Source organism: Halichoerus grypus, chromosome 11 (genome assembly GCF_964656455.1).
Source record: "Halichoerus grypus chromosome 11, mHalGry1.hap1.1, whole genome shotgun sequence".
Lineage (NCBI taxonomy): Eukaryota > Metazoa > Chordata > Mammalia > Carnivora > Phocidae > Halichoerus > Halichoerus grypus.
The window spans coordinates 33,771,640-33,794,538 of NC_135722.1; the positions used below are offsets into that span (position 1 = coordinate 33,771,640).

The following is a 22,899-nucleotide window of genomic DNA, read 5'->3' on the forward strand; positions in this document are numbered from 1 at the left end:
CTTCTCCCTCTTCCTCTGCCTGCCGCTCCCCCTGCTTGTGCTCTCTATCAAATAAATAAATCTTTAAAAAAATTATATACATGTAAAAACAAGCATAATTTTTTTGCCAAAACATCATCATATTTCCATCCTCCTGACTTCAACTGCAACGTGCATGTTGAATAAATGCCAAAGATTTCAAGTGTTCTAGACTCTATAGTTCTCAAATACTGGACCAGTGGCTTCCAGGCTTTCCTGTGCTTTGGAAGCACCTGAGGTCCAGGTTAAAATGAAAATTCCTTGGCCACTTCCTCAGGGAATCTAATCTAGCAAGTCTAAGGGCAGGGGTCAGGAAGTTGCCTTTTTACAAGCTTCCCAGGGCATTCTAATTTAGGTACACTGAGGAATATACTTTGAGAAACACTGATCTAAAGACTGTTTTCTACATAGGAATAGAAGGAGTATTAGCTGGCAAACTTTTGTATTTATTATAAAGGCTTCAACTTGGCTAGTCATCAAACCAATGAATTTCTTGGGCTGATTTAAGAAGTTATTTTTTAATAGCAGATCATTTTTATCTTTTGATTTTTAATATTTTCTAACTGAGGTGTGATTTAATATATAACATACTAGTTTCAACTGTAATTCTAAGAACATTTTTAATGTAGCCTGTCCCACCTCATGTAAACAGTTATTTGTCAACATGGTTTAGTTTTGGCATTCTTATTTGTATCATACATTATTTTTCTTCTTCGTGTATTTATTTAGAAATTAAATCCTATGGCCAGTGCTATAGAGTCATTCATAAAGCAATTCTCAGAATAAAGGGGTTCAAATGTAACCACATTCTAGCTGGGAGAATGTAGGCTAATCATTTAATGAGTCCGAAACTCAGTCTCCCTCATGGTAAAGGTGTTTAAGTAAAAGAGGTTGCAAGGAAGAGTTAAGTTAACAGAAAGCAAGCATCTAGCACACTGTCAGGTAATTAATTAGTCCTCAAAAATATTGGCTGAATCTGTAACTTACATGTTGTATCAAAGGACCAACTGGAAGAAAGATACATACAACACACCAAGGGATTTGATACCTTTCAATATTTTTCTAAACTGTAGTGTCAGAAAAAGAAAAGTCTGCCCCATTTTCATATGAACTTATTTGTAGAATGAGCTCACATTTCACTTTGTGGCATCTGAAGGAAAAAGCTACCTGCTCTCAACAATATAAAGCTTCTTCAACCGTATCTGCTTCTTGCCAACATGTCACTTCAATTTTTCATGCATTGTCTTGTTTCTTTTATAATTCAGTCTCCCCCCGGCCTTTTCCTGCCCAATGCGAATGGCTTAGTTCACTGCAAAGACAGCCAATGAATGACTGCAAGCATTAGAAAAGAGAATTTTAAAAACAAAATAACAACAACAACAAAAAACCAATGAAAACAAAGTCTAGTAATCTGGGACTTTCCACTGGCACCATCCCTGTCCATGCATACACCATTCAGAGACCTAGCGTGTTAGGTTTCTCGTTTCCCTTTGCCATTCTAGCCCCTTCTTCACCATTCTGTGGAGGTCATGACCAACCTTACCCCATGTGAGAACACTGAATGATTAGAGTCCAGAACTCTCAATTCGTCAAAAAGGCTTGTGGCTGTTATGCTGTCCTAGTTTAAGATAGACCTCCTTGCTTCTCTCATCTTCAGATAAACTTGAAAAATGAACTTACTTAAAAGGTATTAACATATTATGGTAATATAATTTTAATAACTATATTTAATGTTTAACTATTAGCCACGTAATTTAGAGCCTTCAGACCCAAAATAGAAGCTAGGTGAGGCCATACCGGTTTCCTTTATTTTTTCTTGAGGAAGTTGCAGGTGTTTAAACATTGCTGCTAACTGGGATGGGTTAGGATGTCCCAGAATTGGCTTTTACTTTAGTCTCAAATTATCTGCATGAATTTAGAAGGGAAATATACAGTCTCCATTCAGTTTTATCATCTGTGATAAGCGAAGATGGGACTGAGCTCCAAAATCTCTTCACCAATACTTCTGTCTTGCCCACACCAGCATGAGATGTATGTTGATGAAAGACAGCACTTTCGGGGTGCCTGGGCGGCTCAGTTGGTTAGGCGGCTGCCTTCGGCTCAGGTCATGATCCCAGGGTCCTGGGATCGAGCCTCGCATCGGGCTCCCTTCTCAGCAGAGAGCCTGCTTCTCCCTTTCCCTCTGCCTGCCACTCTGCCTACTTGTGCTCTCTATCTCTCTGTCAAATAAATAAATAAATAATATCTTTAAAAAAAAAAAAAAAAGACAGCACTTTCTGAAATCAAAGTACACTATGGTAGGGTAAAATTGCTCTAATCCCTTTCAATCAGATAAGAATGGAAATATATTGAGTTGAATTTCTCTGTTCCAGACACTCTTCTTTTTACACATTAGCTTATTAAATAATCTTAAATCAGAGAAGCATTGTTATCACTTTTTTTTTTTTATTGATGAGGAAAGTGTGGCTACGAGTTGTTAATTGACATGAAGTCATGTAGCTAGTGCGGCTAATCCAAAGTCTGAGTTCATATTCTTTGAATTTAACCCATATGACAGGGCAAATACTTCCTGTAAACCCTGCTCCCTATGTGCTTCTGCCCAAAGTGTTCTGAATATTAGTTTGAAGGACAGGAAATCAGAAACCCTAATAATCCTCTGGAGGATAGGCAGGAGGAAGTCACATCCTCTGTAAGGACATGAGATGAAGCTGGTCCAGAATCTGCAATAGCTGCTACCAATACCTTAGCTCAGCTGCAGGGACTATTTTGGAAGATGGCAAGTTGTTGCATGTTTTAGTTTCCATTTGTCCCCCAAGGATCAATCACTGGGCTCAATTCCCTCCCTCCCTACCCCCAGCAAAATCTTATCAGAATCAACTCACTTAAGGAATTTTGATTTTCAATAAAATCATTAAATGTTGGTTGCTTGAGATATCCGATATAAAATTAACACACTAAATTGTACTCTCTAACTACAGTAATAGCTGACATGTCTTAGGATCTCTTAAAGACTGTGAAGTACAGCTATGTGCACTTAAGCACATTTTCTTTAATCCTAATAACCCTAAAAGATGGACATTATTTTCCATTTTACAGATGAGTAATTAAAGTCTGGATGGTTAAGAAACCTATCCAATGAAAAAGAGCTTGTAATATGTACATGCAGGATAAAATCTGTGACCAACAGACCCTAAAATATATATAACCCTATATAAGTTGCTCATTGGCCATGATGAAAATGTAGAGACACATAAACCAAACAAAATGTATGTTCACCATAAAGTTCAATGTGAACATATTTAGGAACTCATCTTTGTAAGATAGTTGAGTGTGTTTCCCATTGAGCAATACCACAGAATTACAACATAGATTTAACAGGAGAGGAATATAAAAGCAAATGCCTAGCTAGGAACTCCATTTGTAGGAAATAGTTTCAATGAAAAGATCCCAAGGGCACCAACAATATCACCTTCACAACAGAACTGAAAAATCAACAGGATCATTAGAGGTATACTGCTTGAGAGGTAAATTGTGTGCAAAGGTGAGAACTCATTAATGACTGCTTTGGGTTTTGAAAATGACCTGGAATCTCTTTTTAAGCCAGCTCACTCTTCAAAAAACAACTGAACATAGACAAATAAATGGTGTTCAAATCTGCATTGCTGTGATTTCCTTTGACGGTAGCCTGTTGTTCTATCATGAGTATATGTGCTCAGAGATTGTTTTAGAACTACTTCTTACTCCATGATAACTGGAAAAATTCTGAATATATTGTAGGGACCAACTATACAAAGATGGCTTGATTACAGAAGAACTATGTCATGGAAAGCAGTCACATGATAGAACAGAAAGAATATTGGGGAAAATTCTAAGTCCTTGTTCTGGTTTTCCTATGTGGCCTTAGATGAGAGTCTGTCACTTTGGACCTCACTTTTCTCATCTCTAAAATGAAGGTCTTTAGACGAGAATGCAACCTTATATTCACAATATGCTTCCCAATAACAAACTCTTTAAAGTACATACAAAGAGATTAAAACATTTGAAAGCAACACCAAACAAGTCAAGACATAATTGCAATGAAATCACTACCTACGGTATAACGATGATTCCTAGTGTTTATGAAAGCATTCTCAGAGCACACTGTCTACTTGGTTGACCTTCAGCTTGTATTTGAACGTGATGGTTTATTTTGATTTTTTTTACCTCCTATAATTATGAAGCAAAGTTCGTAGATGCCCCAGTAAACATGTCCTTTCTTCGATGCAGACTTACCATTATCTATGCTCTCTATCTCCCCATAGCAGCAAATCATACCCTTTTCTATGATTCACTAGATTAACAGACATCAACACCCGTTCACACACACACACAATAATCTATGGCAAAAAAATATTTTCATTTAATGATTTTCATTTAATGATTGCCATGATTTATGGCAAAACTACAAAAAGTTTATGATAAAATACGTGCAAACTAATTAAAACTAGATGATCGTTAAGGTCATTTTCAAAATTAGCTTAGGGATAACCCTTTCATGTGATGATTCTTCACACATAGTCAAGTTTCTTCTATATCACTGGTTTTCAAACTGTTCTCAACAGTAGACAAAAATCCGTGTTATGTATTTAGAAAAATGAAAAGAAAATGTATTTCACAGATTGTTAACAGATTAGGAAATCAATTGACAAGTAGAAAGTAAAATTGTAGAACCTTTTGTATCAATCCTGCTTATGCAGTTTCAAAGCATCCTTTTATTGACACCTGTGCTCGTGGCTTTGATTTGTTATTTTTATGTGCTACATATACAATTAAATTTTAAATAGATATACAAGTAGCTAAATATGCACTTCTGTGCTAAATCATATTCTATATGATAACGCAGTTTTTCATGGTGTTGGCCAAAGTGCGCAGCATCACCCAGGCACTTTGCCACCAAAACACGTTTGAAAGAACCAGCCTAGTAACAAGATAACCCTCTTTACTTCTATTGCTTCCTCTCTTCTTTGCCAATATTTTCTTTCTTTTGGATGAGGACCGTAATTCTTGTTAATTTTCTGTCACTCAACTGACTTGTATCCAATTTTTCATTTATTTTGCTATGTCCTGATCAATCACAGATACAAACATTTTGTGAACATAATCAAAGTAACTGCACAGGCTAAGCCCTGGTGGATCACTTCTTATGTCCCAAGAAGTATGCAAACTCCTTTCCTAAATAAACTCATTCAGTCCTTACCTCTCAGGTAGTTTCTACAAGTAGTCCTATTTTCTTCATGGGAAAACTGGATAGGATAAGCAATTTACCTAACATCACATGTTAGGTTAGCAAGTGCTGCAGGATGTTAAAGTTATTACAAAATATTCCTTCTCTCACTGTCCTTGAAAGTGGAAGTTACTCCTGATACTTCTTCAATGGCACTAGTCACTGTTTTCTCTATTCATATCTAGAACTTTAAACTGTTTGTTGCTATTTTACCCAATTTTGCCTTAACACTATTTCTGTACATGACTAGACTATGAGGACATGCCTCTGTGACTGGTATCTTACTGTCCTGATGCCACACTGCAGGCACACTTCTCAGGTGTGATAATGAAGACATCTCGGACAACTTCTAAAGGTTATGAAGTTCAAGTGGATTTTTTTTTCTTTTCTGGAGAAGAAAACTTAATATTAAACATCTGTTTAATCAGGTTAAATGATTTAGCTCTATTTATTAAGGGGATTTCCTTTAGAAATCACTCAACAACAGGCTCTCAAGCACACGTACCACACACAAGTGCTCTCGTGACACTCTTGAGAAAACACTGTATCGTTACAATCACATACCCCTCAGTGGTTTCAGTGATTTTTGCTTCCTGGCGCGTAGGTCGAATTCCTCCTTCCAATACATGGAGTTTGGTGTGGGATAGTTGTGATCAAATCATAAATGTTTGAGGGGTCTCTTATTAGTCATGAGGGGAATTTAATCCACAAAGATAATCCCCAAATAAGTCATTTTAAAAATCGCTATTGGAAATAGGCAACTAAGGTCCAGAATTGAAATTCGAAAAGTCAAAAATTTGCTTGTTAATATCTTCTTAGCCAAGAAAAGACCTGTCTCTAACTTGATTACACAGAAGAGTGCAATTCTTATGTCAAAGGAATGTACATAGGGCCATATAAAAGTGTGTGTGGCAAGAGTCACTCTGTGTAGGGCTTGGGAAAACAAATCCACAATTACCTCATATCAACGGCGGGGGGGGGGGGGGCGGCTGTTAAGGAAGACTGCTTCCTACATCAAATTTATTTGCTTAATTTTTTTAAAAAAGGTGCTTATTGTGTTTTTATTGTGATTCTAGTCTTCACTTTATCCTATAAATCAATTTAATTCTGAGGTTAGTTTAAGGCACAGAGCAAATAAGAGCCTAGAGCATCTTCAATATATAATATCATCTAAAAATAGCTTCCAAAGTAAACATGTGGTATGACTTTTGATCAGAGGGCCCAGGAGAGACCTCTAAGGTGACTCCTATGGGGAGGACTATAAGCCTAACATCTGCTTAAAGTCCTTGCTTGATGGAAAACCACCAGAAGTCAGTAGACCTTCACTCCTCCCCTGCCATGTTTCTCTTCCCATTAAGTCATTTAAAACTCAATAAACCAAAGGCATCAAGAGCAGAATCACAGCATAAAGGAACTGAGGTTCAGCAGACTAAAGCACAAGCCTTCTCCAGCACTCCATGGGTCCCTTTTCACCAAGAACTTCTAAAGATTTTTTCACCCTACTATTCCTTTCAATACCTATACTACTTCTTTCTGAAGTGAATTGCTGGCTGCCTTGAAACAGCAATTTAATACTTCTACATAAGGAAGCTCTTTAAGGAAGCTCTTTAAAAAAGTACAGTCATTCTACTCTAAAGCTATTAAGCCAACATATGTTTGCTTTCTTTGACCACATTTATTTGTGCACAGGTTAAATGGGTTTCTGCATTAGCTTCATAATTCATAACATTAACTTGATGTTTTGAATTTGTATGTACTTTCTAAACAGGAGGGACAATATCCAGAAAATTAAACAGCTCTTTTTTAACTCCATGGGGTTTACCAGTAAAACAATTCTTGGTTATTGTTGATGGTGAACATTTAACTTTTTTTCAAGACAAAGTAACTCTGATTGAGGGGCATCAAAGTCATTCACGATGGTGAAAATTATGGAATTTTTGGGCTTCAGCATCTAAAGTTGTTACAGAAATGTGAAGACGAAGAGCAAACGAAAACTGAAAGCTATCCAAAAAATTCATATTTAAAAGGCAAAACTGTTTTACGGTTTTCATCCCTGTGGATAAAAAACTATTATACAGTAACAATCTTTCTCTAATTGCAGCATGTGCCTTAGTGAACACATTTTTACTATAAAACAAAACTAAACTTTAGGCCTCTTGGAAAGATAATAATCTGGTATTAAAGAGCTATGCCCAGAGAAAGGGATGTTGAAACAAATATATATATATATTTTTTTGCATTAAGAGCCTCAGATCCACATTCTTAACACTTTGAAAAGAACTTGACAATAAAAGTGATACCATCCAAAGTCTATAAGAAAATCTTTGCTAATGCTTTGCTAATGCTAATGCTTTCAACATGATATAAGCATGTGAAATGCCACTTGCTTCACACACAAGAGCACTGACTAAGAAACTAACAAAAAGTCTTTGGCTAGAAAAATCCACTGTCACAGGTGCTCATGGCTGAGCTATAGTTTTTTCTCAGCAGGACAATAAACTCACCTCTACTAATGCAACTGTTCTTACAAACCTGTTTAGTTGAGGTTCTAGCCTGCACATGAACCATATGCCTATAAGAAATCTTAACTATCACAAAGAGAATGGCCTTCTGTTAGAAACCATTAAAATATAATCTCTGCTTGCAAAATGACATATTCGGTAGTAGCATATTCATTGTCAAATCTGCTGTCACAAGGTAATCTGGATATCCAGTAAAATAAATGGCTACAGAGTAATCACAACAAGACAGGGCAATGATTATGAAAAGTTTCACTTTTTTAAGCCCAACATGCTCTTTCTGTTGAGTTGCAAGAAGAAAAATTTAAAGACCTGACGTAAGTTTTTACATACAAACGATACTGCAGAAGTTTCATATCTAAAGTGAACTAGGAATGAGTAATTCTAATTTTTGTTGTAATAAATGTGTTGGCTATTTAAAAATTTTATCCTAATAAAAATTAACACTTCCATAAAAGGAAAGATGATGGCTCTTTGTATTATGTAACCAATACTAAAACTTTAAAAGCTAGAGACTATACAGCTTCCTGAGTCACTTAAATTATAGCATCCTTAAAAAGCAAATGCACTTTGGGAACACTAGAGATTTTCACTGTCTTTAAAAATCATCGTGGGCTGGGTTTCTATTGTTTAAGTATTTATTATTTTGTGCATATGATGACAGGCACCTACTTAAGTGTCCAAACTTTTGAGAATTTCCTTTTTCTAGAAATCACAATTATTAAACTACAACAAGAGTTCAGAGTAAGTGGCAAGACACTTAAAAAAGATGACTGATGTACAATTTGCACTGAGTCATTTAGAGTTAACCATAAATATTAAAGTGGGTTCTGTAATTGGAGCAAGTTAGTAAAATACTGGGAAGCAAAGTGATTTTAAAACCATCTGCATTTTGTGAATTGAAGTGACAAGCAACCCTTAGAAAAAATAAAAAAATATATATAACTCATATTCCATTTTAATCTGGGAAAGTCACCTGGGCTTTGTCTGCAAGGAAAGACTAAGTTTATGAACGATTAGGGCTAAATCAAACAGTCCTCACTCTAAAAGGAAAGTCTGGTTAGAAGAGTCTGAAAGAGGATGTATAGATTAGGAATGGAATCAAGAATTTTACTGCCTCATTTTTACAGATAATGAGTTTTCCTCATTCTTAATTTCAGAATTTGATATAACCCTGTTTCCCCTCTTCATTTTCCATCAGATGCACAATCAGATAATGTTTCCATTCACAGAGATTTGAAACGATCCTCATGCTGTGAGGGTTATTTTATTTCATAGTAGCCAAGGGAAAGAGGTTGCTGCCAGTATGATGTTCAGGGCATACAGAATAAAGGCTCAGTCCTGGGCAATGAAACAGACCACCTTTGTGCTTCTCTTGAGGACGAAGAATGCAAACCCATCACCAACTTTGGGACTTGATCAACAGTGGGGAGTCACAAAACTCTTTTCAACCACTGCATTTTAAACCTCCACTAAAAATAGCTTCTCTGTACTGGGGCTTAAAGTCCCATCTGTGGCCAGTGACGGAGTACAGTAGTTAATTGTTTCTGACTAGGGTCTCTGCATCAGCACTCTGAGAGTGTTTTCTAACTTTTCATCGCCTTGTGTGTTCTTTAATTAGACCTGTTCACAAGACAGCCAAATGAAAATGCCTACCACTAAGCCTACTCAAGACCTTAAAACAGGCCATTTCACAAGTCCAGGAACTTTTGTGCAAAGCTTACCATCTTCCACGATTAATCATTTTTCTCTGGTTCCGGTACCTTAAAATCAGACACACTTAGAGGAGGTAAGCTCTGTGGCTATTATGACAGCCTCTAATGTAAAGACATGGCCTGGTGACAATTCCCTCCTTGCCTCTCCATTTCCTTTATTTTGGTCTGTCACTGCCTGTTATCTGTGCTCCTACTAGGGCTGGAGAAAAACATGTTTTCTTTGAAGGGGGAAGCGCTTAGTCCCCTCACTGGTAGGAACACTGAGACTTTCTCTAAGGGCTAGGATAACTAGAAAAGGGCTCTACTCTCCCGGAAGGATTTCAGAGCCCAAAACACAGAGGTACCCTTTAACTTAGGCGGGAGATGCAAAGAGCTGAAGTGTCTGTCCTTGGCCCCCACAGGTGACTTGCAGTAGGACCAACCTGACACGGGCAGCGCCCCTCGGCTCGGGTCACTCCCGCTCCCGGACTCACCTGGTGCTGAGGACCAGCGCTGGCAGGAGAGGCAGCAAGTAGTGCGCTGGGCTGAATTTCATGCTGTCGCCTGCCGGGGTCCTCCTTCCCTCGCTGCCTTTGCTCTCCCTCCTCCTCCGGGTCCTGTCGCTCCGCGGCGCCCGGCTCTGTCCCCGGCCGGCGAAGAGCCGTCTCCAGCAGCGGACGGAAGGAAACCGACAAACGGACGGACGCCTCGCGAAGGCAGGCACTGAGAGCGGGGAGTATCTTCGGCAGTGATGTCACCAGCGAGGCGAGCCCTGCCCGGGATTGTTCGGCACGCCGCTGCTCCCGAGCCTGGAGGGCGCGTTGTCACTCGCGCTGGAGGCGGCGCGGGCAGAGGGAGGGGGGCCCGGCGAGGGCCCCGCGCTCGGGTCTACAGGCTGCGCTCACCGGGCTGCACACCGTCTTGGGGCTGATCATTCATTCTCCTTCTCTGGAGGCTGGGGAGAGGGAGGAAGGGGAGGGGAAGGGCGGGGCGGGGGTGGGGGGCGAAGAGAGAAATCTAATCTTCAGTAATTGAGCCTGAGTACTCGGCAGAATGTGAGACAGAATTCACTGGGAAGACTCTCAGACGCTCAGAGTCGCAGGCAGGTGTCCCTCACCTGATTACAGTGTTTGGAAAAATGTCGCTCTAGAGAGTGTTTAAAATATTCTAATTAGAAATGCATAATGATTAGCCTGAGGCAGATGTTAGAAAAGCAGGAGTGAGCAGTGTCCAGAAACGGACCCTGAGCCCATAACGCTGCACTGCAAGCTTCTTAGCCCGGAAACGTGGAATATAAACAGGTTTCGGGACATAAGTTAAGACGTCTGCTGCTTCTGGGTTTTGAAGATTTCTGATCTTCCTTCAATTTCAATCTGTCCCCTAGTACCAGCAGCGGGTAGTGGGGTTGGAGCTGGTGGCCCAACTGCGCTCACCTGAAGGAGTCCTTCCCTTCAAGTGAGGAGACATAACTAGGTATTCATCAAAATGCTAACAGTAATTCACTCAGAGTGGTGGTATCCGGGGGCAAAAGACTGTCATTTTGTTTTCTATATTTTTCAAATTTTCTATAATAAACATCTGGTATTAAGCTTTATTTCTGAAAAATTAGTAAAATAAAAACTCTAATACAAAGTAGTATTTTTGTAAAAGCAAGTCTGGAAAACAGCCAACTTCGCTTACTGAGATGTTCAATCCTAGGGTCCTTACAACATGGTTTATTTTTGATCTTCCAGCAGTATTTCTTGGTTAAATGTTATAAGGTACTTTTTCATACATTATTAGATTGATCCTCACCAGAGTCATCCCAGACAGATATAAATTAATGTTGTCCCTATTACAGAACTGAAGACCATGAAAATATAGGCTGGATTTAAAAAAAAAAAAGAACTTGATTCTTTTAAATCTTAAGCAAACCCTACCGTTGCCTGGAACATTACACCTAGTGCAAGTAAGTCCAGTGACTAACACAAAGCTGATGTTCAGTAAAGGCTGAAGTGTACCAAAGACCCCGAGGGGCAAAGGTCAGGTGGTCAACAGGAATTCCTATCTAGAGGGTTCAGCTCACATTCCATTTTTTCAGGGGCAAGACACTTACAGTAAAATGTAGATGAAACATCTTTTTTAATCTAACTTTTGAAACATGATTTTTAGGAAAAATATTTGTTATAAAGCTTTATTTTAAAAAGGATACACGTTTAAAGAATTAATCATCTAATGTACTGATTTCTTCTTGTTTTTGCTTTTAATGGGACTGAAGTTTAAGACATTTATACAGAACAGATATTGCTTTCAAACCCCAGACTACTAAAACAGAGGAGTAATAACTTTTGCAAACTGGATACCAGCCCCTTGGACAATAGGATCCACAATAGATAGAACTAGGCATATATTAAAATGAACTCGCATGTGAATTACATGTCATTTACAAAGAAAAATTGCACTACACTCTGCTAAAACAGAACTCTGACTCCAAAGGAAAATAGGTATTTCAGTTTGTTCCTGTCAAAATTATTTAACAATAGATTTCCTGCTCAGTTTGGAAGGTGATCATTTGAGTTACATACTCAACAAAAACATATGACTACTTGGTAATAAAAAAAATACATATACTAGGAAATAACACTCATACTTGTATAACACATATTCGTTTACATAACAAGTATGTGTTCATTATCTTGTGGTCTTAATTATAGGAACCAAATGTACTAGTGGTTTCTATTATCCTCTTCTTTTGCAGTTGAGGTGATAGATTCAGAGTGGTTAAGTAACTTGCTCAAGGTCACCTGTTACTTATATAGTGGATAACATTCAAATTCAGTCTGTATCACTTCACAATATTTCTTTTGAGGGAAAATTTTTTTAAGACACCTATGTAAGAAGAAACATTCTCCAACCTAAATTGTATTACTTTTTATTAGCTGTACAACATAAAAGAATAGACAACTATAGATGGTCAGCCAAGAAAGAAGAGTATCACAATGAACTTTGTTTAGACTGTGTCTCACAGTTAACCTATGCCCCTGTATTGGATACCGATAAAGAACCGCAAGGTTTGTTGGCCTCTGTGCATTTTCTGCAAGCAGGAAAAAAGACATCGAACTTAGAAGGGCATGCAAGCAACAGGGAAGCCCATTTGGAAGGTGATCCTAAGTGAGATTTCGGAAACTCCTGCAGATTTAGAGGACTGAGGTATTATATTCTGATTTCAAGTATAGATCTGCCACTCAGCAGACGTTGTTTCTTCTTGGGGAATTACAAGACCTTAAGTCTCCATCACCCATGACACTCTGTCCACACTGTCACAGGAAAACTCAAATCCAGAATTGATTTTATGGCTTCAGAGAATTGGTGTATGAATTTTAAAGATGCAACAGTGCAGACGGCAGTTTCACTTAAGCTGAAACCACTTGTCCTATGCTGAATCCCAACACAGCTCAGCAGAAGTTGTTTGCAATAACTATACCCAAGTCTGGATAAAGGACATCACTAAAGTCGATGCACTTACAGTGAGAGGCTAGTCTCCATAAAATGCTGGGATTGGGAGATATAGAAACTACTTTTTAAACAGCACTGAGGTACCAAAAACACCACTATTTTTTTTTTTTAAAGATTTTATTTATTTATATGACAGAGAGAGGCACAGCGAGAGAGGGAACACAAGCAGGGGGAGTGGGAGAGGGAGAAGCAGGCTTCCCGCGGAGCAGGGAGCCCGATGCGGGGCTCAATCCCAGGACCCTGAGATCACAACCCGAGCCAAAGGCAGATGCTTAATGACTGAGCCACCCAGGTGCCCCAACACCACTATTTTAAAGTGTATAATTCAGTTTTTTTTAAATATACTCAACAAGGTTATGAAATCACCATTATCTAACTCCAGAACATTTTCATCTCTCCAAAAGAAACTCCATACCCACTAGTCACTCACTATTCCCCTGCTTTTTCTTTTTCTCCCAACCCTTGAAATCTAATTACGGTCTCTACAGATGTGCCTAATTCTTGGCATTTCATATAAATTGAATCCTAGTATACGTGGTCTTATGTGACTGGTTTCTTTCCTGTTTCAAGGTTTATCCATGTTATAGCATGTATCAGTACTTCATTCCTTTTAATTGCTGAATAATGTTCCATTGTAGGAATGTGCCGCATTGTGTTTATCCATTCATCATTAGGATTGTTTCCATGTTTTGGCTATTTACATAACGCTGCTATGAACATTCACATGAAAGTTCCCATGTGAACATCTGTTTCCAGTTCCCCTGGGTATATACCAAGGAGAGGAATTACTGGATTATATGATAACTGTTTAATTTTTTTGAGAAACCGCCAAACTTTCCCAAAATAGCTACATCATTGTTCATTCCTACCAGCAATACATGGATATGTTAATTTTGTATAGCCTTGCCAACACTTGGTGTTTTCAGTTTATTATTATAGCCTTTGTTGGGGATATAAAGAGGTATCTCATTGTGGTTTGGATTTGTATTTATCTGATGATTAATCATATTGAACACATTTTTCATGTGCCTATTGGCCATTCATGTACAATTCCGGGAGATTTGTTTATTCAAATTCTTTGCCCATTTTAATTGAGGTATTTGTGATTTCTGAATTTTAAGTGTTCTTTATACATTCTGGATACAATTCCTTTATTAGATATCTGATTTACAAATGTTTTATCCCAATCCATGGGTTATCTTTTCACTTTCTTGATGGTGTCATTTGCTTAGTTTTCATGAAGTCCATTTAATTTCCCCTATGTAATTATACCGCCATTTATTCTCCTTCAAAGTGCTATGTTTTCATTTCTGCATTTCCTTTTGTGTTCTTATATACTAAACTCTGATATCCTCTAGAGTTTCACCCTTGATCCTTCTCTTTTAAAATTCTGTACTTTTCCTCCCAAGGTAAGCTTAGCACTTTTATGACTTTTACCATTTCTAATGTGGTTATGAGTCTAAAAAATATATCTCCAGCACAGACTTCTTCACTGAGTCCTCACCTCAGTTTCCTCTGGTTACGTCAAAGTCAATCACACTAAACTTCTGTTCCTCCTCCCTGATCAGCTTTCTGTATATTCCCTCCTACCTCCATCAACTCAGTCACCAAAGTTACAACCCTGGGAGTCATCCGTTACTTTTAACTCCATTCTCCCATATAGAGTCAATCACCAAGTCCTGTAGATTTCACTTCCTACGTATTCCTCTATACCAATTACCCCACCCCGATACTGAATCTAAATTAAACAGAATCACCAGAGCTCTATTTAGGGTTTATCATCTTGATTCTGAAGTATATTCCTTGCTCTCAGGTATATTTTCCTCAAATCCATTCCCCCAATATGACCCTCCTTAGCTGCAAATTTCTATAGTGTCTTAAAACACCTAGGAAACTATGCTCAGAAATATTTTCAATACATGTCTTTTTTCTGTGCCTTAACTTCCATACTGTACTCCAAACAGAGTAACACATTTTCCCTGACTTGACTTTATAATGTTTCATGTTACTCCCTTTTCTTGAAGTGTTCCTTCACTCACTCACCTGTAACTTACTTTACTCATTTAAGACTCATCAAGGCCATCAACCCATCAGCTGCCACAAACTTGGTGCAGTATTCCTTCATGAGTCTAGGACATGTGCTAGATTGCCTTGATGCTGCTCTTAACAATATTATTTTGTCATTATACTTTCTGTTCCTCACTACACTACAAATACATGAAGAATCAGAGACATTTCTCACTTTATTCAGTACTAAGGAAGGTGGAAGATACTATAAAAATTGTATTTTTATGTATGTATATTCTAAGTCAATCACTAATTTTTTTTCAGACATCTCTAGGCCTGAGGGTTAAAGACCCAAAAACAAAACAAGGTGTTTTATGTGGTTCATCAAAAATGTGTTTTCTATTTTCATACCCACTGTTTTATTGTTGCTAATTAAAACTGTCTACAAAGAAATTTCCTCTAATATGGCTATTTATTTTTGCCAAATACATCCTAAGAAAGAGAAGAGGGATATAAGAATATAAGTGTCTGTGCCCCATACAAAACCAACCAACCAACCAAACAAGAAAAACAAAAGCAAAAAAAGACCAAACCCTATACTCTCCAGTACTTTTGAGCCGAGTCATATGTATTAAATGACTTTGACCTACAGAATTCCCCACCTTCTCTTGATAAGTCATCCTTCTGATTCACATGAATGGTGAAAAGTCAGTGCAAAGATCTCTGGAATGGAACTTCAAGAAGAAGAAAGGACCCAGGGATCTCTTCTACCCTATACTGGTTGTCCTCGAAATAATGCTATGTCCCCCTCTTTGCTAGCATCACTGTTTGTGTGAGTTGGCCTGGGACTAGGTTTATTTACTTGAAGAAAAAAAAAAAAAAATAGAAAAAGCAGTAACAGAATAGTTGCCTTGCTTCCCTTTACCCAAATGTAGGAGATACATTATAAATCTGCTTTTGGCAAGCAATTATATTGGGAATTCACCAGGGTACTGAGACCTCAATTAATCCTCTTGTAAAGTGAAGAAGTCTTTCATAATGAGCACAGCAATTCTTTAGTGTATAATTTTTTAAGTCTTTTAAAAAGTATTTTCATATTTTGCTATATATTTACAAAGGAATCTGGTCTGCCCAACCAATCCACTCAGTTAAATTCCACCTAACTTTTAAATCAACGGCATTTCTTATTTTCCGGGAGTAAGTATGTGTTTCCTTTTGCCACACACAGTTATCTCTGTGAATTTCTTCAGATACATTTAAAGCCCAATTTAGTCCCTCTTTTATGACTATCTCTCATTATAAAACCATTGCTAAACCAAGATTTCTAAGGCATAGCTTCTCTTTGCTCAGTGTATGTATGTAACATTAGACATATGGTTTTCAAAGACATCTTCTCATCCAACATTATATTTAACTCAATATAACTAATCATGAGAATTCTGCTTCTAGGCATGAAGGAATAATTGGTATCAGAATTTTCCTCCTACTATAAACAAATATGAAATTTGAAAAAAAAGATGAGAGGACTGTTTTCATTGATAAATAGGAAGAGTAGGGTTCCAGAAAGCAAGCCCATGCTCACACCAGCTTTCTCAAGAGGAGCATCTTAACTACCATGGTACAAGGAGGTACAATACAAGGAAAACAATAATCCTACTGAGTTGAGGAGGCAGAAATCAGAGTTTTGATTTCTTTTTTTTTTTTTTAAAGATTTTATTTATTTATTTGAGAGAGAGAATGAGAGACAGAGAGCATGAGAGGGAGGAGGGTCAGAGGGAGAAGCAGACTCCCTGCCGAGCAGGGAGCCCGATGCGGGACTCGATCCCGTGACTCCAGGATCATGACCTGAGCCGAAGGCAGTCGCTTAACCAACTGAGCCACCCAGGCGCCCCAGAGTTTTGATTTCTAAAGTTCCTAGAATTCGTAGAAAATAGTACCAGAGAAGGAGATGCTTTACAAAAAAAAAAAACCCTCCAAAATACTGCATGGTGGTTTGCCATAGGTCCTTGGCCAAGGGCTGGGCTGCATAAACGCAGACCAGATTCTGAAAGGCCTAGTTCTGCTAACTTGCAGCTGCAGTGAGTCTGGAATAGAGATACCAGACTTTTTTAACTACTATGAGATATCAGAATTCTCATCTGGCTAGAATGAAGTACCCCCAACGTACTTTATGAACACCTCAAGTATTTAGTTGAGACTCACAAAAGCCAGGCTTTTGGAGTAACAACCATGCCTTATGATAAGAGATGTATCCAGGAACTATGAACAAAACTGATACAGATTTGCCATTTAAAAAAAAAAAAAAATTAAGGCCTGACAGTACTGAAAAGAACCATCAGTAATTTAACTATCTATAGAGGAAAATTCAGCATCCACTAAAGGAAGAGGACACAATTTAGAATCTTTACAGTGCATCCAGCACAATGCCAAGCATATAATTATTAGAAACATAAAGAAGCATGGAAACATACTCATAATCAAGAACAAAAGCAATCAGTGGAAACAGCACTCAAAGCAACACAGATCTTGAGATTAGTAGATAATAACTACAGAGAAATTTAAAATACAAAAAAAAAATAAATAAATGTAAACTCTAGAACTGACAATATGAAATAAAAATCACAATTCTGAATACTAAAGAGTGAATGGTTAGTAAACTTGAAGACACATAAGCAGAAATAATCCTGAGGGAAATAAAATAATTGAAGAAATATTTGAACAAGGATTTAGTGAACTGTGGTATCATAGCAAGTTATTTAACAAACATATTTAAAGTTCCAAAGAAATAAGAGGAAAAGATTAGGACACAAATTATATATATATATTTTAAAAGCAATGGCAAAATGCAAATATGTTTAAAAAACAAATTCTCATTTTTGAAAAATTCCACCAAATTTAAGCAGGATAAATACAAAATAACCACATTTAGATATATCCTAGTCAAGCTACTGAAAAGAAAAGTGTATCTTAAATAGGAACATCATAAACAAAGGAATCTCAATAATGACAGATTCTCAACAGAAACAATAGAGACAATGGAAAAATATCTTTAAAATGTAAAATGTAAAACCGTCGATCCAGAGTTTTGTATTTAGCAAAATATCTTTCACAAATAGGGGCCAAATAAAGATATATATAGATATATAGATATATTTTAATTTTTATTTAAATTCTAGTTAGTTAACATATGGTGTAATATTGGTTTCTGGAGTAGAATTTAGTGATTCATCACTTACATATAACACCTAGTGCTCATCACAACAAATGCTTTCCTTAATGCCTATCACCCATTTAATCTATCCCCCCACACACTTCCCCTCCAGCAACCCTTAGTTTTCTTTTTTTTTTTTTAAGATTTTATTTATTTATTTGACAGAGAGATAGCGAGAGCAGGAACACAAGCAGGGGGAGTGGGAGAGAGAGAAGCAGGCTTCCCGCGGAGCAGGGAGCCTGATGCAGGGCTAGATCCCAGGACCCCGGGACCATGACCTGAGCCAAAGGCAGATGCTTAACAACTGAGCCACCCAGGCGTCCCACCAACCCTTAGTTTTCTATAGTTAAGAGTCTCTTATGGTTTGCTTCCCTCTCTTTTTATTTTTTTTTAAATTTTTTAAAAGATTAAATTTATTTGAGATAGAGCGAGCACAAGCGGGGGAGGAGGGGTGGGGAAGAAGCAGACTCCTCGCTGAGCAGGGAGACCGATGCAGGATGCAGGACTCAATCCCAGGACTCCAGGATCATGACCTGAGCCAAAGGCAAACGCCTAACCGACTGAGACACCCAGGTACCCATCCCTCTCTTTTTTAATAAAGATATTTTCAAATAAATAAAACCTGAAAGATCCTTAACAGAGAATCTGCTCTAACACAGATGATAAAAGAGATTGTTCAGGCTAAAGGGAAATGATATAACATGAAAATGCAAATTTACAGGTAAGAATGAGGAGGTCCAGAAATAACACATATTTTGATATATGTAAAAGACTATCTCTTTTTTCCTTATTTTTTTAAAGACAAAAAAATAGTAATATTACATTCTATTACTTGAATATGTAGAAATAATATATCACAACAATAGCACAAAGGATAGCTATGGCAAATGAATTATACTATTGAAAAGGTCTTTTGTTCTGTTACATGAAGTTGTAAACACTAACTTTAAGCACAATATGAAAAGTATGATTAGATAATATAGTCACTGGAGTAACCACAGAACAAGTTCAAATACATATGGCAAATATTCCAAAGTAGAGGGAAAAAAATGATAAAAAAACAACAATGAAGTCAAAAAGAGGCAAGAATGAACAGAGGAACGACAGCTCAAACGGTAGAAATAGAAAGCAAATAGTGAAATAGTAGACATAAAGCAAACCATATCCATAATTAGTTTAAATGAATGTAAACAATTAGAGTACCAATTAAAAATAAGAGAATGTCCAATTGGGTAAATATGGAACTATAACAGTCTATAAGAAGTGTATCTGGTTTTTTTGTTGTTGTTTTTTAAGTAGGCTCCAGGCTGGGTGTGGGCTTGAACTCACAACCCTGAGATCAAGACCTGAGCTAAGGGCGCCTGGGTGGCTCAGATGGTTAAGCATCTGCCTTCGGCTCAGGTCATGATCCCAGGGTCCTGGGATCAAGTACCGCATTGGGCTCCCTCCTCAGCGGGGAGCCTGCTTCTCCCTCTGCCTCTCTCTCTCTGTCTCTTATGAATAAATAAAATCTTTAAAAAAAAAAAAAAAAAAACACCTGAGCTAAGAGTCAGACACTTAACTGACTGAGCCCCGAAAATACCCCAAAATGTATTTTAAATATAAAGACAAAAAAACTCACTTTGCATAAGAAAGCTTGAGTGGTTATATTAATAGAAAAATGATTTCATGATGTAGAATATTACTAGAGATAAAGAGGTATATTTCATAATAAAAAGATCAAATCATCAGAAATATGCAACAAAGTTAACTGTATGCACTTAAAATTTTAAAAGAGACTCAAGGGAGAAACAAATATATTTATAGATGGAGATTTCAACACACTGGTCTCATAACTGATAAGCAACTATACAAAATATCAGGTAGGATATAAAATATTTGAAGAATATGATTTACCAACCTTACCTAATTAACATTCATAGAACACCTCACCCAAAATGCAGAAAACACATTTCTCTAAGTGTACATAGAACATTAACCATGACAGACAATAGGGCCGGCCATAACATAATTCTCTATGCATTTTAAAAAAAATTGACGTTTCCAGAATATATACTCTGATGAAAGAGAATTAAATTAAAAATGCAATGCCAAAATTTCCAGATATTTTAAGTAACCAGTAAATCAAAGAAGAAATCACAGAAATCGGAAAAGATTTTGAATCAGTTGAAAATGAAAATACAACATATCAATACTGTGTGATACAGTTAAAGCAATGTATAAAAGATAAGTGCTTATATTAGAAAGATAAAATATTTGTGAAGAATGATCTAATGTTCACCATAAGAAAGTAGAAAAAGAGCAAATTAAACTCAAAGTAATCACATAGAAAGAAATTTTAATAAGACCAGAAATTGATGATACAGAAAATAATGTATACTGTCAACATTATGAATAAAAAAGGCCATTATTACAGGTATTACAGATATTAAACAGATGATGAGATATATTATTCTGACACATTTGGCAACTTAGAAAAAAAGGACACCTTTATGAAAAAATATCTTGCCAAAAATCACCCAAGAATTAGAGAATGTACAGAGTCCTACTAAGTAATTTAATTAATAATTTATAGCACTCCAAAAGGCAAACTGCAGAACTATTCAGGTAATTGCTCTTAGATTCCTTACAACAGAAACACATAATCAGATAACAAAAGTTTTTGGTTTTACACTGCTATGCTTCACAGTAATTTCTTATGCTCCAATAGATTATCCAATAGATAATATCAATCTGTAATATGACTAGATGTGTGTTAAAAAATGTTATATTATTACTTTGGTAATAATTTATTACTTGCTAAATCCTACTAAATTTTTGGCTTTTTAGAACTGCGTAACACTTTGAAATTTCATTTGTTAATTTTTGTCTCCAAGGACACATTATATTCTTTAGCAAAGAATACTAACTTCCACATAATGTTTTAATATTTACACAGTGCTTTTTAAGACTAGGAATTTAATCCTCACTATAATTCTGTGGAGTAGAAATTCTTACCTCCAGTGTATAGATATAAAAGCTGAGCTCGGCCAGTTATATAACTTGTCCATAATTGTACATTTAACAAGAATCAGGGCCTGGAGTTGAACTCAATTTATCTATTTTACAAACAGGAAAACTGAGCCCTTGTAACTAGTCCAAAGTCAATATAGTTCACTGATGACCCTGGAGGGTGTGAACTCCGGTTCTCTCATTCCAATCTGGTTCTTTACTGTTTTCATTTAAAAATAATTTTTTCCTCTACATCATTATCCCTCCTTAAGCAAATTAGTTTCTTTTACCTTCTCTGCACACTTGATTATAAATACAGCATCATGTAAACCGAGTAAACATTATGAGATCTATATGCATTTTTTGACTCTTCTTAATGTTACCCAAACATATTAAGTGCTAAATGAAGCTGTAATACCTATTATATACAACTGATATACAAGTTCTCTTACTTAAGCTCTTCCATACTTAAGTTTTTGCTGTGAAATATGTTCACACGGTAATTTTCCCTACTTTCCCTGTAGCTAAAACTGCCTATTTATTACAATGCACTACTTTGGTTTTATTTAAACACAGCCTTTTTAGAGGAAAAACACAGTAATAAAATAGTACTGAAGAAACTACTGATACATGTTATTTTTCCAATGCTAGAAAGAATTATACACTTGTCTTAGTATTTCCTTTTCTCCACAAAACCCCAAAATTAAACCATACATTTTGTGTCTATGGCATTTATTCCAAAGAGCCACACCAAGAAACATAATCATTCTCAATCACTTTGGCAAAGTTTTACATCTCATCAGATCAGATCTCAAGTATGCCTGTGTGCTGAAATCAAAGCTGAAAATTTATAAAACCCAACTGAAAGTGACCTTGTATAAAGATCGGGGCCGCTAAATATTTCGTCTTCCTACTCACTTTTTCTGAGTAGGAAATGAGTAAATAAGTATATTATACTTATGCTATACACATAATTTATGTAAACAAGGATATATATTATACACATAATTTATGCAGTATACATGCTCATGTTCATGTATCTATATGCAGTATATATATCTAGATACATATATAATTCATATTTTTTTTAAAGATTTTATTTATTTATTTGAGAGAGAGAATGAGAGAGAGCAAGCACATGAGAGGGGGGAGGGTCAGAGGGAGAAGCAGACTCCCTGCCGAGCAGGGAGCCCCATGCGGGACTCGATCCTGGGACTCCAGGATCATGACCTGAGCCAAAGGCAGCCGCTTAACCAACTGAGCCACCCAGGCGCCCTATAATTCATATTTTAAAAAAGCACATAAGTTCATATGGAAAGCTTTGGATAATGTTCAGTCTTAGTGGACACTTACTGTTTTGTTTGCTTGTTCTGCCTCCATTATCCTGATTCTGAAAATAAACAGTGATTTTTCCTTTGACACAATACCTCTGTCTTCCTTCAGTTGTGATTTGAATATGGGCTGACACAATGTCCTGGTTTCAGAAGTAGGTAGACATATTATGTCTGGCTAATCATCACATTCTGTATTCTAATCACAATACTGGCTTAAGGATGGGCTACTGTGAGTATAAAGCAACCATGTCTTTTTTTTTTTTTTTTTAAGATTTATTTCAGAGAGACAGAGAGAGAAAGAGTGCAAAGGGAGGGCAGAGATGGGCAGAGGCAGAGGGGAAGCGGACTCCCCTCTGAGCGCAGAGCC

General features: G+C 36.9%; 1 protein-coding gene across 2 annotated transcripts in view; it reads right to left on the reverse strand.

The window, feature by feature from the left end:
- LUZP2 (leucine zipper protein 2) overlaps window positions 1-10,389 on the reverse strand; it is a 462,949-nt gene extending 452,560 nt beyond the window's left edge. For both annotated transcript variants that reach the window (XM_078058292.1, XM_078058291.1), the window contains exon 1: window positions 9,989-10,389. Coding sequence is in view for 1 of the 2 variants with exons in the window: in XM_078058291.1 (XP_077914417.1) it covers window positions 9,989-10,050 (62 nt within the window). In the remaining variant the exon portion in view is untranslated. The remainder of the gene's footprint in view (window positions 1-9,988) is intronic.
- Between the last annotated feature and the right edge of the window lie 12,510 nt (window positions 10,390-22,899).